Source organism: Perissodus microlepis, chromosome 22 (assembly GCF_051167445.1).
Source record: "Perissodus microlepis isolate ML-2025 ecotype Zambia chromosome 22, ASM5116744v1, whole genome shotgun sequence".
Taxonomy (NCBI): domain Eukaryota; kingdom Metazoa; phylum Chordata; class Actinopteri; order Cichliformes; family Cichlidae; genus Perissodus; species Perissodus microlepis.
The window spans coordinates 16,062,112-16,079,428 of record NC_140481.1 but is presented as its reverse complement, the minus strand read 5'-3'; the positions used below and the strand labels follow the sequence as shown (position 1 = coordinate 16,079,428).

The window sequence follows — 17,317 nt, the reverse complement described above, 5'->3', positions numbered from 1 at the left end:
CTTTTCTGAGTCTTTCATTCTTATACTGGGGAAATATGGGCAGTTTGGGCTAATTAAGTTACATTAACAAACCGCAAGATGGCGACAAAGGCTTAAAAAAAACTTTTTGAAGGTAAGTTTTTCTTGTGCAACTCTAATTATAACGACGTGCCAATAACATCTGTCCGATTTCTGTTGAAATATGCAGATTACAGTCCGAAAGGTGCCGGCACAGTGAGCCGCCGCACTCCCGAAAGCATCTGCTGCACTTCTGCCTTCTTGCACGCGGATGTCACACATCTTATTCAGTCTTCCTGTCGTTCACACGAGTTTGCTAAACGTGTAGCTCACCACCTCATCTTCGCATCGTCCGCACGAAGAGACTGCAAACACTCCCCCAGCTGAGTGTAGGATACACTGGTTTTTTTTTTTATCGCATTCTTTCGAGATTACAAAACAAAAAACTTAAAACTTTCTTATCGGTTTGCTTTATCGTGAGCTCAATTGCGCGCGCATTCCTTTAACGTTTTAACCAAGCTGAGCTCGTGACAGTAAGCTCAGTCTGACGCCATAGTTACCGAGAACACGCTCCTATGTATCGTTTCTGTTAAGCGTAACGACACTGTTGAACTGTCCGCTGCACGCGCTCTCTTCCTTTGTGGGGTGGACCTCGCTGTGCGCGTGAAGTTCATTCCCCGAGCCTTCCGGCCGAGGCGCGCGCTTGCCTTATCCTCTCGCTCTCAGGCAGCAGCAGCGCGCGGCTCTTTCACTCCTGTGTGTCCCCTTCGAGTCTCCCACGGACAGCGCTCTCGCTTCACCCACCTCCGTCCCCGAGCGTCCCGACTCGAGGATTGTCCGGAGTGATTTCTTTTTGTCAGGTAAGTTTCTGCTCTCTGTTCCAAAGTAAATATCAGAGCGGTGTAACACATCTGGCTTATTGTGTTTGAGACTAAAAAAACAAAAAGCGAACAAACAAATGAAAATAAATAAACCAAACAGGTGCTTTACTACCAAATTGTGGGGTCATTCAACAGGTGGGCTGTGCGTCCTATTTAAACTTCAGCCCTATTTGTGAGTAAATTCGCTTGACTCGAGACAAAGTTCAGCTGTAACGACTTAAAAGGATGCGAGCTGAATGCCTAAATAAGTAGAATATTTTCCACTTTTCTAATGCCACAGGGCGCTGTCGTTGATTTTGAGCTTCTGGTGAAAATTGAGAAACGTCGGTATCTGTTTGAAATAAAAGGAAGTTTGTCTACTTGCTATGAGAAGTTAATCAAGTGTGGGTTTACCAGTAGCCTACTTCCACTCTTCATGATAGACAGATGTCACAGAGGGTGATATTTAGAAATCAGACTTGCTAATAGTGCAATTTTTCTTTCTTTTTTTGCAACAGCGGAATTTACCAGAGAAGTTGGTCCTCTCAAATGGGATCATTTCCAGTATAAGACCTTAGTTATTGCCCTTTTAGCTTCTTCTTTTTCTTTAATAACGGCTTAATAAATCATACAGGCTCTGGATTTATGGTAAAACGTGCCTGGATAGGGTTCATCATTTAGGCCTAAACCCAGAAGAGACTGTTAAACATTCCTTCACTAAATGTGACTAATTGGCCACATGCCTACAGGAAACCACCTTGAGGAAAAGGTATAAGAGGTTTCTGTGGCTTTATCATAGCCTCATTGTTGGAGGTATATGCCTTTTTTTTTTTCACCCCAATCACTGATCGGGAAGCTACAGATAGGTAACAGATTACAAATTAAAACGTTGAAATATCCGCAAGGGAGTTGGCCAGAAATTTTTTAGGGGCTGGACAGGGAGAAACAGGATTAGGCTGTCCAAGGCTGGACTTCATCACTTCCTGTTTCTTTACCAGGTCAGTTCCTGTCTTTAGCCTTGGAGCAAGGCAGGAAGGAAAGGGGCGTGGATACGCTTTTTAGTGAGAAGGTTAGAAAAAGACATAGTCACATCGCACAGCTTTCTTAAGGACCGGAGAAGGGCCGCGACAGGTGAATACTCATACAAGATGAGGCCTGCAGCCTGATAGTCACACAACCCTGCACCCCTGCGGCGGTGTGGTCGAGTTGACACGTTTCTGTACGTTTTCATCCATGCCGTCATCCGAGGGAGAGTCTTCATGATGAACCCAAAGGACCAGACAGTGATGCTCTATTTCTTAAGAAGCAGGCTGAAAGTGTTCAGCCTCAGTACACGCAAACGCTCATATATGCCTCCAGCCGAGCCAGCTCGGGGCCTCTGTATCTGGAGGATATGATGACATCATGTGGAAACAGGACATCCCGATAACCGAGGCACCTTACTTTTCCACTGCTGCCTTCCAGCTCTGTCTCCCTGTGTTTAAGAGTGTGTGTGTGCTATTGTGTGTGTATGTGTGAGGGTTCAGTGACAGCTTGTTTCCCATTGTCCTATCATTCCTGCCCCACTCACACTCTGCATCCTGTGGAGTTTCCTGCCCATGGGTGAGAGAGTCAGTGGGGGGGGAAGAGAGAGAGAGAGAGAGAGAAAGGTGAAGTGCAAGGAAGGTAAAGAAAGAGAAATGAGGGAGAAGAAGGGTGGAGGCAGTCTAAGATTGGTGCAGAATTGGTGTAAGAATACGAAACACTGTGTGTATGTATGTGTGTATGCGTGTGTGTGTTGCTACAGTGAGTTTTCCCGCTGGGAGCAGCTTATCTACAGTCCACTGTTCAGGAAAGGGTGTGTCCTTCAGATTTTAGATGTTTGTGAGAGTGACGATGGTGGTGGAGGGTGATGTTATTGTGATTCTGTAAGAATGCAATGAATGTGGTTTTATTTGCTTCCTTTAATTGTTCCGAGTGAACACACAGCAGATCTCCATTTATCAAAAGTAAAGGTGACCGTACTCAATGAAGTGTGACTTAGTTTTTTCAGGTGCTTGCACTTCGACTACATTATATCCACTGATTCTCAGATTAACATTCGTAACTTAATCTCGAAGAAGAGACATTTTGCACATAAAGTGTACAGAGTGCTCAGTCTGTCACATTTGGTATTTATTTTGCTGCATGTATTTTTAGATGCCTACGCATCTTTGCTTTTACTCGCCTGTCACATAGACAAAGAAAATTCAGTAGTCTGAGAAAAAAAGACAGAGAAAAAAAAAGCAAAAGTAACTTTTGGGAAAGAACTCCAACCACCATATCTGGCAAATACCATGCATTGCTCATAGCGTGGCTAATCTCATCCCATCGGTGAAGCGCGGTGGTTTATTTTCAGAGGCAGGAACAGGGAAACAGAATTGAGGGAAGAGTGAACGTAGCCAAATGCATAGAGGTCAGTGGAGAAACACCATGAGACTGGGCCACACCTTTCAGCAAGGCGACGATCTGTATGTCTTACAAAATAGTGGAAATACCCCTTTTTCTTTAGTTTGTGGCATCATGACGTATGTTTGTGTAGCATGCAGGTCTGTGGAGCCACACAGATTTTGACTAGCACAAAGCTGAATGGAATATAATGGACAAGTAAGAGCATTTTATTTGATTTAAGCAAGGCCTCTTAAAATAAAATAAGAAACTCAGAAGATTTATTACACCACATTATGTTGAGAGCTGAGTATACCTGCTCAGTAGTGGCAATAAAGAATGCGAATACAGGCATCTGTCTCTGTCCTTGGTTGGTCGAGCTAAGCTCAGATCTAAACCCGCTGAACAGCTGCAGAGAAAGGTGAAGATGCCGGTTTGTGGATGCAGCTCACTCTGCTTGCAGAGGTCTCCCAGGAAGAGCCTGGAGAGACTTACCCTGAGGACTGAAAGCTGTAATTTGAATACATTTGCAAGAATTTCTAAAAAGATGCCATTGACGTCTTTTACATCGTAAAATGTCGAATGCAGGAGTATTTTTACAGTCTGGTTTCTCCCACTCTGTTTACCTGAAGGTTAGTTTAAGCTAAAACAACAAAAGCAAGACCCAGAAATGCAGGTACGCAGGTTTTGAAGTCCTATTTCCAAGATTTATGTCTCCTGTCTGAGACAATGGAGATGAATGAAATTTAATCAGCAGTGCTCACTGCAGTTAGAGCTGGCATTAAAAAGTCATCAGGGATTCCTCTTCTTGTTGTTTTTTTAAAATTTTTTTATTGTCGACCTTTTTTTTAATGAAAGTGTGTCCGGCAATGACATCAAGTAAAAACCGTGTGTAACGAAACTGTACCGTTCCAATGATCGAGAGGGGAAATGCGGGTGTTTGGGCGAAGTAGCACATGAAGTGAGTGAAAAGAACTCGAGGATTTTAATATCTGAAACAGATATCAGCGATTAGCACATGGTGTAAAAGGCCCTGCTACTGTAGACAAACGTATCACAAACCAACACCGCGCTTCTCCCCACCAGAGGAAGCAGCTTCTCTTTCACAGAGTTTTATTATAGTGTCTTCTGTATGTTTGTCAGCTGCTATTAAAAAAAAATCTGCTTTGACATGCAGCACCCAGTCAGATGTTTAGTTTTGACACCTGCGTTTTTTAAAAAGAAGATGCAAAAAGTAAGGCCACTTATAGGATGGTCAAATGTGATGTGCTATGTGATATCAGAGTGTGGCATTTTGTTAAGCATAAGGTGAAAGGTTTTGTGTCTGCACATATGACTGACCTACTGATAATAATCTTGACACACATCTGGTAAAAACTGCAAGCCGTTCATTTTACAGCTGTTTCTTGCGTCCGCCGTCTCATTTTCATTATGATGTCAAAGAGGAACTGGATTGTTTGCTGGATCGTTACGCATGCTGGTGTTTAGCGCACTTTCTGCTTCTTTTTACACAAGTCACAACATATATGCAGGGTATCAGTTTGACTCTGCAACCCCCACCTCACCACTCATTGCCAATACCACCAAACACCCACACTCATAGTGCTCACTGCTCATACTCATACTCATACTCACACTGCTCTAGTACCTTCATCTACCTAATGGTAGACTGAAACCAAAACCCTGAATGTTATCACAAGGCAAAAACAAAAAAAACAACAACGAGGAGGAAATACACTCGCATATGGGTTTGTGTTTAAATCTGTATCTTGACTGTGTCACTTACTGGTATGTAGGAGCCCACTTGCGTGCCTTGCACCTCACTCTAGGCTGTGCTTTGTGCCGTGTGACCTCCACAAGCGTGTGCATGTGTTCTGTTTTTGTTTTTTAAATTAAGGTGTAAAGATGTACGGTCCTGTTAATAATCAGATGTTATTCTATGTGCAGAGAAAATGGCGGATGAGAGAGTGATTATCTAGTTGAGAACAATGGGTTTTGCAGCCGCCCTGCAAACACTTCCAGTATGTGAAAACCTATCTGTTACTGTATCAGTTCAACCTGTGGTCATCTGTCAGTCTTAGACATGCAGAAGAAGATGAGGTGAGGGAGAGGGCGAAATGGAGATAAAGATGAAAGGGAGAAGGGTCCTTTTGCATCCTCTGCCACTTCTACTTTCTGTGGACTGTCACAAAGAAAGGAGAAGCCGAAGGGAGGATGAAGGGAATAAGAATGAACGACTGCTGTCGGAGGGGTGTGGGCATGGAGTAGACAACAGCAGCAACACAGAGGAAAGTGTGGGTGTGTGCACTGGGGGTGGGTGGGTGTTTGTGTGTGTGTGTGTGTGTGTGGACTCTGTCCTCAGTTTCCAGGAAAAGGGGGGAGCGATCACAGGGGTGGACAGGAAACTCAAACAGGGCTAACTTCCTGCAGCTCTCATGATGGCCAGCCTGATAGTGAATAAGTGTTTGTGTGTGCGTGCAGGATTTTGCACACATAGAGGCTTTGCGCGCTTTCGCTTTGAGCGCGGTCGTCTCGATGTAGGTTAGAACAGCTTTTGCTGCTTTAAAGATCGAGAGGTTTGCTGGGACAAACTTGACGCTGCTCACTTGGACCTCTGGTGTGTTTTCTGTAATGAAAGTAAATCACCTTTTTTTTTTTTGCTGCTGATGCTGCTATAACTTGTATTGTTCTCCCTTTGTGTGACTTCCCCCACATTCCTCAGTAGGTGGGGTGGCTGGAGCCTGGAGCTTTTTTCTTCAAAGGTTGCCAGTTTGGATCCCGTGGCCATTGTGTACGCAGTTATCAGTCTGATAGCTACACCTAGCTGAAACTAATGAAGAGGTCTACAACTGCTCTCAGAGAAAGCTAGTTGATGTGAATTATTTCATAGTCTTTTGAAGGCAACTTTGGGCACCACTGTTTAATCTTTTTACCACCGCATAATAACCAAGAAGGGTAAAACAAACAAAAAATTGCCATCTGAAAGGACTTTGCATTATATGACATTACAAAGATAAAACTCTCTTATTAGTGCGCTTTTATTGAGAACAGGGAGAAAAAACTATGACCAGGATGTGTGATGGTGGCCATTTTCTTCTGGTTGACTTGTAAAGAGAAAACAAGAACATGAAAAGCCAGACTGTTCGCTTTATGACATACAGTCCAAAAGCTAAAACTGTCCAGCTCAGTGTAAATGAAATGGTTCCTACAAAACACTTTTCTGCTCCACACAACACGTCTCACTCACACACAGTCTTACAAGCACGTTTTCCTGCGCGCTTTCTATCTAATATTCACATTCGTGCTAATCAACACAAAGGCATTTCGCACTGTTACAGACGGTCACTTTGTGTCAGTTACTCTGCTGTAATCCTGACATTTATGGGCTTATTTCATCACATGCTCGAACAGAGAAAGCAGGCGTGTTAATGCGCATGCATACACTCACACTCACAGCTGTTGACCAGAGAGCATGGCTGAATACCCTCTCTCGAAACAAGCAAAAAGGGAAGTGGCTAACCTCACATCTCTCACTGTCTATCCTTATCTCGAGCTGTCTCTGACTCTTCTTTCTCTAACCTCTCTGCCTTCTCACTTCTGCCTTCACACATCTCTTTATTCATGCTTTACCGCTCTCGAGGCTTTCGCTCACATTCTCCACCACCTTTTCCCTTTCTGCTTCTCTGCCACTCATCCTCCCTTTGCCCCGCTCTCTCATTCCAGCCCTTGTCACTCACCTTTTCCCTCTTTTTTTTTTCCAGCGGCGATGGTGATTGACAGATGATCTGACAGAGGAAGACATCAGGTGAGAATAAGTTAACTTCTCCTTCCCACCCTACCTCCACCCCTTTTTCGCTTTCTTCCTCCTCTTCCTTGTTCAGGGAAGTTAAGTTTTATATTTAAAATTTTTTACTTCTCTCTTTACAGTTCTCCATATTTTTTTTAACCCCCTGTATGCTGATTTGTGTTGGTTTCACTTTCTACTGATTTGTGTTTGAAGTCTTAGCTTGTATAAAAAGATTGTGGAAATTATGTAGGCGGACTTAAATGTGGTCTGTCTCTTTGAGGGCTTTTCAACGTATCGCTGGTATTAGAGATTGGTGAAAGTTTAAACAGGATTTGTGTGCAAAATCGTCACAGACGCGCGTATCTACCCGACATGCACTGACAGCCGTGTAATGCAACAAGAAAGTAGATGCTCGTGGTACGCGTCATATATCAATATGGCGTTGCTAGCTTCAACGTTATCATCGTTATTAGCGCTGCCTGCAGTGCATGCATCAGCGTAAGCAAGATGGTGCTATGAAGTCAAATAGTGTAAAGTGTTAAGTAGTGCAAAGGCAGTAAATATAACACCAGGTTTTTCCCTTTTTAATATAGCGTCATCGTAACGAGGTCAGAACAAGCATTTTGAGTGTAAGAGCATGTAGAGGTGCATGTAGAGGTCGACTCTGAAGGGGAGATGAGCCACATTTTAAATCGATTAGAGTTTTTGCTTTTTATGGGCACTGTTTGGGAAATTTAGGATCGCACCTCTTGGGTGTGCTTGCTTAAACAGTATAAGCTGTCTCGATGCATGCCCAGTCATCTATGTAAAGCAAATCCAAGAAAGTTGATTCTGTTCATCTAGATGTGGCATTTTCAGTGGGATAAAAATGTTTTGGCACTCATTCAGGTGACTTTATAATCTGCTGTATCTGAATTTTTTTTTTTATTCCATAAAAATCAGTATCCTTTAACAGCCAAGCTTTAGCAAACTTTACCAACAACGAAAAAAGCAAAATGTTGAGTATTCTGAGGGGATCAAACACTTTAGCCATGAAAACCACAGTTAAGGTCCCAGTCCTCCTAAAGACAGCGAGAGTCTGCAATGCCCACTTCCCAGGACATCTGCCCTCAAAACGCAAAAAACTCTGGTCCAGCCTTACCAAACCTTTTCTCTTGCACATATTCACAAGAATGCAAGAATCTTTTTAAAAAGAAATGAAAAATAATGAAAAAAAAATGAAAAAAGAAGATTTTGACTTCTCACATTCAAAAAAAGGGAAAAAAAAGTTGTGTCTTGTTACTGTAACGCTGCTTTGCTGCGTTGCTTTCACAGACGCTGTCTCCGTGCTGGTTATCATGGGGTGTGCCTGTTGCAAGCAGAAGAAGTCTGCCAAAGAAGCAGCAGACATAGCAGATCTGTCTCCTAGCAACGCAGGTGGGAGCTCCGTGGCCTTGAATCAGGGCCGATACTGTCCTGACCCGACTCAGACCATCCCGGACTTCAACAAGGGCTTCTTGTCCAACAGCGCATTCCCCAACACCAAAATCAACCAGCGGTCAGGAGCCATAACAGGTAGAGCTGAGCCTGTGTGTGTTTGTTTGTGAGAAAGATGAATTTACAGTCCCTCTAAACAATTAACATCGTATTAGCCCTCCTGCTGTTTTTCAGTCTATGTCTGCACTGACATATTCAAAAGACCTTGGCGATACCAGCCAATCATTCTCTTTCTTGTTTGAACACATGTGCAGGTGGTGGAGTAACTCTCTTTATAGCGCTGTACGACTATGACGCCCGCACTGAGGACGACCTCACTTTCCAAAAAGGAGAAAAATTCCAAATTATTAACAACACGTGAGTATACTTTTTTTTTTTACACATTGCTTTAATGAAAAACAAAGCGGAAAAAAACCCACATAAATATATCTCCATCATTAAGAAACACGACAATCTGTGTCAGGAGCTCATGAAACAATGTTAATGTGATCTGTGTTAAAGGCGTTAAATTAAATCACTAAGGACTTCTGAGAGGTAATTAATTTTGTTTGCATACATTAAATACCACAGGCTGCAATTAAATACCACCCATTAACACCGTGAACTGCCAGAGGTCTCAGCTGCTGCTGGCAATGCTGACAAGCTTTTGTTCTTGAAAAAAAAACAAAACACTTTGCCCTGCTCAGAAATCCCAAATCCCATTTATATGATGATTTACATTCAGACGGGAGTTTTTGGGGTTTCTTTTACCTAAGTTCACACCTAAGCTGCTAATCTTCTTTCCGATCTATGCTTTTAGTTTTGCTTTTAGTTACATGAAGATCATTTGGTTTGCTAAAAAAGGCTAATTTATCTTCCCTCAAGAGGTTATTTGCATTTTTCACTTCATCAAACACAACCACAGCTGCTCCCAGCAGGCATTCACTACATCTCAAAAAGTTTGGGGTAATTTAGAATCGTACATTTTTTTTCAAAAGTAACATTGATGAAAAATGTTTTAAATGACAATAAATGATTAATAGAGTCACTATTCATAAATTAATATCTGTTTTTGAACCTACTTCGCCACCACTTCTGTGTTCAAGTGTTTGTACTTGTGTTAAAAAGCCTGTTTCGGTACTTTTAGCACAGCCCAAAATAACTAGAAATGCTAATCCGCTTCAGCGGTCGTGTGTTTGATTAGTATCACAAAGGGAAGTTTCTTTCTGACACATTTCTGTATTGTTGATTTAAGAGAAAAAAAATCAATGATGTGTAACACACTGCTTCCTTCAAAGAACAGGGCAAACTACCTTTGACCAGAGTGTTAACAAATGAAAGAAATGTGAGACTGCAGCGCATAACTGAACAAGAAGTAAAGTATGTCAGGGTCTCTAGTTTGAGAAAACGATGCCTCGTATGATCTTGGCTGGCAATATTATTACACAGTACCTGTAAGAGCCATATTGTGGTGTTCTGTAGAGGCAGTCGTACACACTGGGGTATAAAAAACTTGAATTTTTGGTGTTTCCTGCTTGGAATCACCTTTGTTTCTCAGCATTGCACTCTGAGAGAGGTTTTTTTTAAGGGTTATATATACATATGGCAACTGAATTGAACCCACAAAGGTCGCTGTTTTAGACACTTAGCTACCGAGGTTATGTAGGTTCTTTCACCAGCACAACATAATTAGAATGAAGGTTTCTGTAGTGGCTTTCTTATTAACTGCCATTTATTTCTGTTTATTTTCATGTTATTTTGCATAAAAGCTACAGATCTTTCTTTCAAAAACAGTGACATTGCTCAGTAACCGAAAACCTTTGAGCACTGGTGTTTTGCAAACGATGAATTTTACATGTGCGTGTGTGTCTTTTGTAGAGAGGGCGACTGGTGGGAAGCTCGCTCTCTGGACACCGGCAACTCGGGTTACATCCCCTCCAACTACGTAGCTCCAGTGGACTCCATACAAGCCGAGGAGTGAGTTCACAAGCAGTAGCACATGCCCTGTTTGAAGCGAGCGATTATGCTGTGTGATTGACATGTAGTCTGAAGGCAGAGGTCAAGTGAGGGTTTGCCATTTTCTGTGGGTGACCTGTGTGATGTTGTCGTGGTGACAGGTGGTATTTTGGGAAGATGGGAAGGAAGGATGCGGAGAGACAGCTGCTGGGTCACGGCAACCCAAGGGGAACTTTCCTCATACGAGAGAGCGAGACCACCAAGGGTGAGATGGCTTCACACACACACACACACACACACACACACACACACACACACACACACACACACACAGATCTGAATCCTCTCCCTTCTCCCGCCTCTCTGCAGGTGCTTACTCTCTTTCCATCCGTGACTGGGACGACAACAAGGGAGACCACGTGAAGCATTACAAGATTCGTAAGCTAGACAATGGCGGCTACTACATCACCACCAGATCACAGTTTGATACCGTGCAGCAGTTGGTCGTGCACTACCAAGGTAACAGAAATGCAGGAAATGTGCACTCCTTTCTGCCTTTCCTTCGGAGTTTGAAAGCATTCTTTTGCTTCTGCCTCTTCGACTTTAAACCTGCATCAGCAACATTTACAATCTCATTCTGTTCGCGTTGCTCATAATTAGAGCATTTGAGTGGCACAGAAAGTAGGTGCAGTAACCAAAGTACTGCACACGTGCAGCACTGTGGTGCCTCCATTTTTTTGCGGCTTACGTTGCTTTACTCTGCAGATTCGTGATGGATATTAAGCTTTTAATATGATTGTTTTACCAACTTCCTTATTAAGTAAGTTATCAAACTGAGGTAAATCTCAACAGCCGCAACATTAAAATGGAGTTTACACTTTGGCGTTTCATAAAAATGACGTACTATGTTTAAAATACATTTTGATATGCCTCACAGTTAGGAAACTTGTAATGATGTGTTTGTGAGACATGGTTAATCATATTTACTTTGTTAAATGTATCTGAGTGCTTTAACCACTGATCACTGCAGACTTTTTAACCTTTATTTAGAGTTTGTGTAACAAGAAGGGCTCACACCCTGTACTTCCTCTGTCAGTATAAATCTGCCCCCTAGTGGCTGCTACTGGATTTTTTTTTGCAGTTTGTGATAATCAGAAGCCACCTGACAGTTTTATCAGCATAACTCAAGTGTCCCTGTTTTGCCTTTTTGTATCTACACATGCTGCTGCTGTTCAGAGTGTCTGTTTATGTCTGTTGTGCTGAATTTCTCCTTGCGCCTTTAGTTTTCGGTTAACTTGTCAATTGCATAAGCGCATAAGCAACCTGTCTTGTTCTTCCTTTATCTCTGCACCTGCTGTTTTCTTTTCCTCCTGTTTCCTTTTTTTTTTTGCCTGCCTGTTTGTCTCTCCCTCTCGCTCTCAGAGAGAGCAGCGGGACTGTGCTGCCGTTTGATTGGCAGCTGTAAGCGGGGCATGCCTAAGCTGGCCGACTTATCAGTGAAGACCAAGGATATGTGGGAGATTCCCCGTGAATCTCTCCAGCTGATTAAGAAACTGGGCAACGGCCAGTTTGGAGAAGTCTGGATGGGTAGGGCCAAAGGGGAGGGGATGCGTGTGGGGGAGAGGAGGCGAGATAACAACAGATGCACACCAGAATGAAAACACATTAAAACTGCAGCAGTCACATATAACACGTAAGCGTTTGTTGAGTTCGAAGAACATCAGTAAACATTTCTGGTGTGAGGAGCAAACACGGTAAAGCCCTGTGATCTGTGTTTCTTGCTCTCTTCCTGTATCTTCAACAAATACACATGAGGATCAGACCACACAGACGTAGGAACGCACACATCATTGTCAGATGTAGTCTGCACCTGTTTTTACATTTTCTGAGGCAAATACTTAATAAAAATTTTCAAAAAGTGTGTTTTACATCCAGGTGTGTAAAGTTGTTCTCCTCGTCCCCTGTGACTGCATGTGCATGTTTCATCATCTCACTTCACCTCTTTGTCACCTCTCCCACCCACCCTTCTTCCTTCCATCTTTCCACCCACCACTTCACCCCCTTTTTCTTCATCCATTCTTAACCCCACCCCCCCATCTCCACCTTCTTGCCACCTACCTCCTCCTCCTCCTCTTCCTTCCTTACTTAGGCTCTAATGACGGGCTGTGTTATTACCTGACAAAGGCCTGTCCCAACTCTACCCCGCTCACCATGGGTCTCGGGCGGGACGCCTGGGAGGTACCGAGGGACACGCTGGCCCTGCAACAGAAGCTGGGGCAGGGCTGCTTTGGGGACGTGTGGATGGGTGAGACCGACGCCGCCAACCTCTGACACCCTCTAGAGGCACAGAGGGAAAGCTGTCTGTCATTGTCCTTTGTAGTGTCTGCTGCTGTCCTGTGGCAAACATTGTTGGTAGCACTCATTGTCTGCCCTGTTGATGGCCATTTATGTCAGTGTATGTGAGATAGTATGTGTATTCCAGTTGAATTACCTGGCATTGCCAAAAAGATGTTTTTGCATTTACACTTACGGAAATTTCTGTCAAATCCCAGCGTTTTGGCTTTCTGAGCCGTGCAGAGTTTCTCCCTGAGGCCCGGCCGAGCTCTGTGTCTGTCCATGTAGCTCAAGTGCTGCTGGTTTTGACGTAAGACCAGAACCTCCCCCTTCCCTCCCTCTTCATCTCTCTCACACATCATGCATGCTCTGTCATATGCATGCAATAAAACAACAACAAAAAAATAGCCTGCATGTTGTGTACCTGTTGTCACACATACAGATATTTATATCAGGTAGATATCTACATCTGTATGTGTTGGTGTTTGTGTTGTCATATTTGTTGGGTACAGTGGATGTACAGTATATGCACCCATCCCTGTGTCACACTGACATAAAGACAGGTGCATTCGTCCAGGTTCTGGGGTGTGCGCTAACACACACTTTTCTGTATGCCAGGCATGTGGAACGGCACCACCAAGGTAGCGGTGAAGACTCTGAAGCCAGGAACCATGTCCCCCGAGGCCTTTTTGGAGGAGGCTCAGATCATGAAGAGACTCCGTCATGACAAGCTGGTGCAGCTCTACGCCGTTGTGTCTGAGGAGCCCATTTACATTATCACTGAGTTCATGAGCCAAGGTATCAGGAAAAGTAAAACCGCCACGTGTGGTTGACACACTGTAGATATGAAATGCTGCCCTTACAGCAGGTAGAAACCTCAATGAACATTTGAACGCCCCATAAATTGGACTGGCTTTTACTTCCCTAAATGAGGTGACAAACCTCTGAATTTGTCATCATGATACGCCGACAGAGCAAAATAATATACAGGTATTACCAGGATAAACGATGGGTAGATTTCTTTAATTGTGCAGTGCAGTAGTTCTTGGGAAATTAAAACTGGTTCTCAGAAACTCCCTATCCAGTAATGAAATCTTTCTAGTAAATAAATAAATAAATAAGTAGACCACACTTCCAGACCTGCACTAATAATTATTTTTAATTGGCTGCCACTCTAACTTTCATCCATCTTTCAAAAGGACATTTTTCAGATATCCTGCTTGCTTGGCATCAAACAAACTACCAAGAACAAACCCCTAAGCAGTCACCAGCGAAGGCTTTCACGCCACACAATAATGAATTGGCAGAAGGGATGGTGACTTAAGGTGGCACTGTGTCAAGTGGAAGGTCAGAGTTAAGGCCCCCCCCCGCCCCCTTGATTCCCCGCTAAACAAAACGCCGTCCCTACCAAAACCAGATTCTCTTTATTTTTCTGGGCGTGTTCTGAGACTTTCTTGTGGAGGTAGCAGGTTAAATATTGCTTCAGAATTTACTAAAAGCTGAAAAGACATTAAAAACGTTATGCAAAGGAAATATGCACATAGTAGGTATAAGAGTCTGTCGTGATCCCACCTGTAAGTCACCTGTAACTTTTTTAATTTAGGAAGTTTGCTGGACTTCTTGAAAGATGGAGAGGGGCAGAGTCTGAAGCTGCCTCAGCTGGTCGACATGGCTGCACAGGTGAGTTATAGTCAGGCACACTGGAAAAAAGAAAGAAAACAGCTTATAATCTACCACAGGTCTGAGCACCTCTCGTCTGTGTGGGTGTGCAGATTGCAGCTGGAATGGCGTACATTGAAAGGATGAACTACATCCATCGTGACCTGCGAGCGGCCAACATCCTCGTTGGAGACAACCTGGTGTGCAAGATCGCCGACTTCGGCCTGGCTAGACTCATCGAGGACAACGAGTACACAGCCAGACAAGGTAGCACGATGTCACATTAACTGTGTGCGCCTAAGAAAAAGAGCCACACTCGCACAATGCTGTGATTAACAGTTTCCTTCTGCCTCCATGTCTATATTTTTATACACAACCTATCCTAATTATATGATTATGCATCTCCACTGTGTTGCCATGGTTTCAGGGGCGAAGTTCCCCATCAAGTGGACGGCTCCAGAAGCTGCGCTATATGGACGCTTTACTATCAAGTCAGATGTCTGGAGCTTTGGCATCCTACTAACCGAACTCATCACTAAGGGACGTGTGCCATATCCAGGTACTGCTCTGTTTCTTAATTCACATGCAGCAACAGGTTTTTCCTTATCCACAGTGAAATTCCCAGGGGTTATTTTTCATCTACATTCTTAAAATTTTTTATACACTATCAACCATCTGGAAAAGCAGTCTCAAAGAAACCTAATCACAGCGGATGAATGGAGAATATCTCTAAAGAACCTGCTAACCTCCTGTGTAAACTAACATGCAGCTCATGTGCTTCCCTGGTACTGTATGTACCACATGGAAAAACCAAACGGACAAAACATTTATATTTAAAAAAAAAAAAAAAAAAGAAAGAAAAAAAAGAGAGAAACCAGAAAATTATTGCCAGTCTCGCTGTGATTACAAACCTCTTATAGAGGGCTGTCAAAAAGAATAATTTGAGACTAATTGAAGAGGACTAATGTGAGGGGATCATAAAGTTCTGTGACTCCACTCGTAAAAATTTAAAACCATTCCTGATTGAAATAACAGGTCCGTAATGCTCACTGGATGCCCATCAGTGTGCCTTTAAACTGAATTTTGCGTTGATGAAAAAGCTGAAGTTGCCGGGGGACCACAAAGATTGTTTTGGCACGTGTCATGGTTCAAATTCAGAGGGCTATAAAAGACCTGAAATACTGGGATTTATACAGTTTTCCAAAATATACAGAAACCCCCCCCTGATGGACAGACCTGTTTCACTTTAAGATCATTCACATCTACTATGTAAAGAATTCCAGATGTTTATGCACCATTTATAAATTACAGTACTGAAAGTGGTCAGATCTTTATTTTCTTCAAATTTTTAAATGGCACTTTTGTCTCTCTCTCAAACGCCAACATTCCCGCTCTCTGCCTATGTCTCTTTTTAGGAATGAACAACCGCGAAGTGCTGGAGCAGGTGGAGCGGGGCTACCGGATGCCTTGTGCCCCGGGCTGCCCCACCTCGCTCCATGAACTGATGCTGCAGTGCTGGAGGCGGGAGCCTGATGAGAGGCATACCTTTGAGTACCTCCAGTCCTTCCTGGAGGATTACTTCACCGCCACAGAGCCACAGTACCAGCCTGGAGAAAACCTGTGACCGGCACACGTGTAGGGCAGGCGTGACAGCAATACACTGACGGGCACGCTGTAGTACTCATACTCATGCTCTCAGGGTATTTGACGTGCATGTACCATACAGGACACACACACGCACACACACATATAAAAGATTCATATTATTATTACTTTGTTGTAACTGTTTAAAGACAGTTTCCCCTCTTCTGTCTTTGTTCACTGCAGTCTGTTCAGGACAGATCAGTTAGGCGTGTTGAAGAGTTGGAGCTCTTCTGGTCAGGCCTTGCAGTAATGTTGCTTCACTGTGTAACCATGACAACAAGGAACTGAAAGAAGATGTAGATGGCTGTGTTGGGGTTGGGGGAGTCGAGTGGATACATGATCTGTTCAGCTGCCATATACGTTCAGGTCCTTTGATTTCTCTTTTTGAGAGGAGCTAGATTTTACTTTTCGCCTGAGATAAATATGTTGTAAGAGAAAGAACCGCAGGTGCAACAGGTGATTATCACGCATTGCTTTAAACAGTCTCCAAAAGCAGTCGAAAATGAACCTCGTGCCCCTATGTGGTCACTGAATAGATTATGTACATTGTGTACTAGGTTGTGTGTTAACTGAACAGAGATCAGTTTTTATCTCTTTCTGATAAAAAGAGCTGCTGAACTGATATCAGAGTCATGCCTGTTTCCTGCTTTCCACCCTATCGCCAATGTGTGCCTTTAAACTGGTCAAATGACTGTTTTCAAATAAGTACCTTTAAAACTGTGCTATGAAACTTTGAGGGATGGTCAGGAATGCGCTTTATTTGTCTGATATTTTGTATGGCAATTTTGTATGGATTGTCTCTTTTGTTTGTTTTAATTTAACTTGGATATATCTGTGCATCACAAAGATTTCTATATCTAGTTAACATGTATACAATTTTCATCCTTTTGGGAGGGCAGGGCAATATGGTATCCATAACAGGGGAAAAAATATATCAGAGGACTGTGGAAGGATGGTGTCTGAAATGAATGTAAGCTTCATGATGAGATTCCCCTGTCATGTCGTTGTAATAAAGATCAGATATCTTTTTTTCGAACATGTCTCTGATTATGTGTGTGCTTGGACACTTACAACGTCATGTCGTCACACTGTCTTTTTTTATATGCATATGTAAAATGACATGATTAAAAGCAAATTTCGAGTTACTGTCAAACTTCTGATTGAGTTGAAAGGCAAATTTAGTTCTTTTAACTATTTAACTTTATTAATTTGGCAACTT

At 43.0% G+C, this 17,317-nt stretch overlaps 1 protein-coding gene across 3 annotated transcripts; it reads left to right on the top strand.

Moving 5' to 3' along the window:
* Positions 1–286: 286 nt before the first annotated feature.
* Positions 287–17,134, top strand: yrk (Yes-related kinase). 3 transcript variants are annotated; one of them, XM_084918657.1, is made up of 14 exons: positions 287–857; positions 7,025–7,068; positions 8,365–8,604; positions 8,781–8,883; positions 10,384–10,482; positions 10,623–10,726; positions 10,831–10,980; positions 11,884–12,048; positions 12,611–12,766; positions 13,414–13,593; positions 14,399–14,475; positions 14,568–14,721; positions 14,882–15,013; positions 15,870–17,134. In XM_084918657.1, the coding sequence occupies exons 3-14, from the start codon at positions 8,388–8,390 to the stop codon at positions 16,076–16,078; spliced, it is 1,746 nt and encodes a 581-aa protein (XP_084774783.1). In that variant the 5' UTR covers positions 287–857; positions 7,025–7,068; positions 8,365–8,387; the 3' UTR covers positions 16,079–17,134. The 3 variants fall into 3 exon arrangements, with proteins under 3 accessions (XP_084774783.1, XP_084774782.1, XP_084774781.1); XM_084918656.1 differs by lacking the exon at positions 11,884–12,048 and having other exon boundaries at positions 288–857; XM_084918655.1 differs by lacking the exon at positions 12,611–12,766 and having other exon boundaries at positions 294–857.
* The last annotated feature ends 183 nt before the right edge of the window (positions 17,135–17,317 follow it).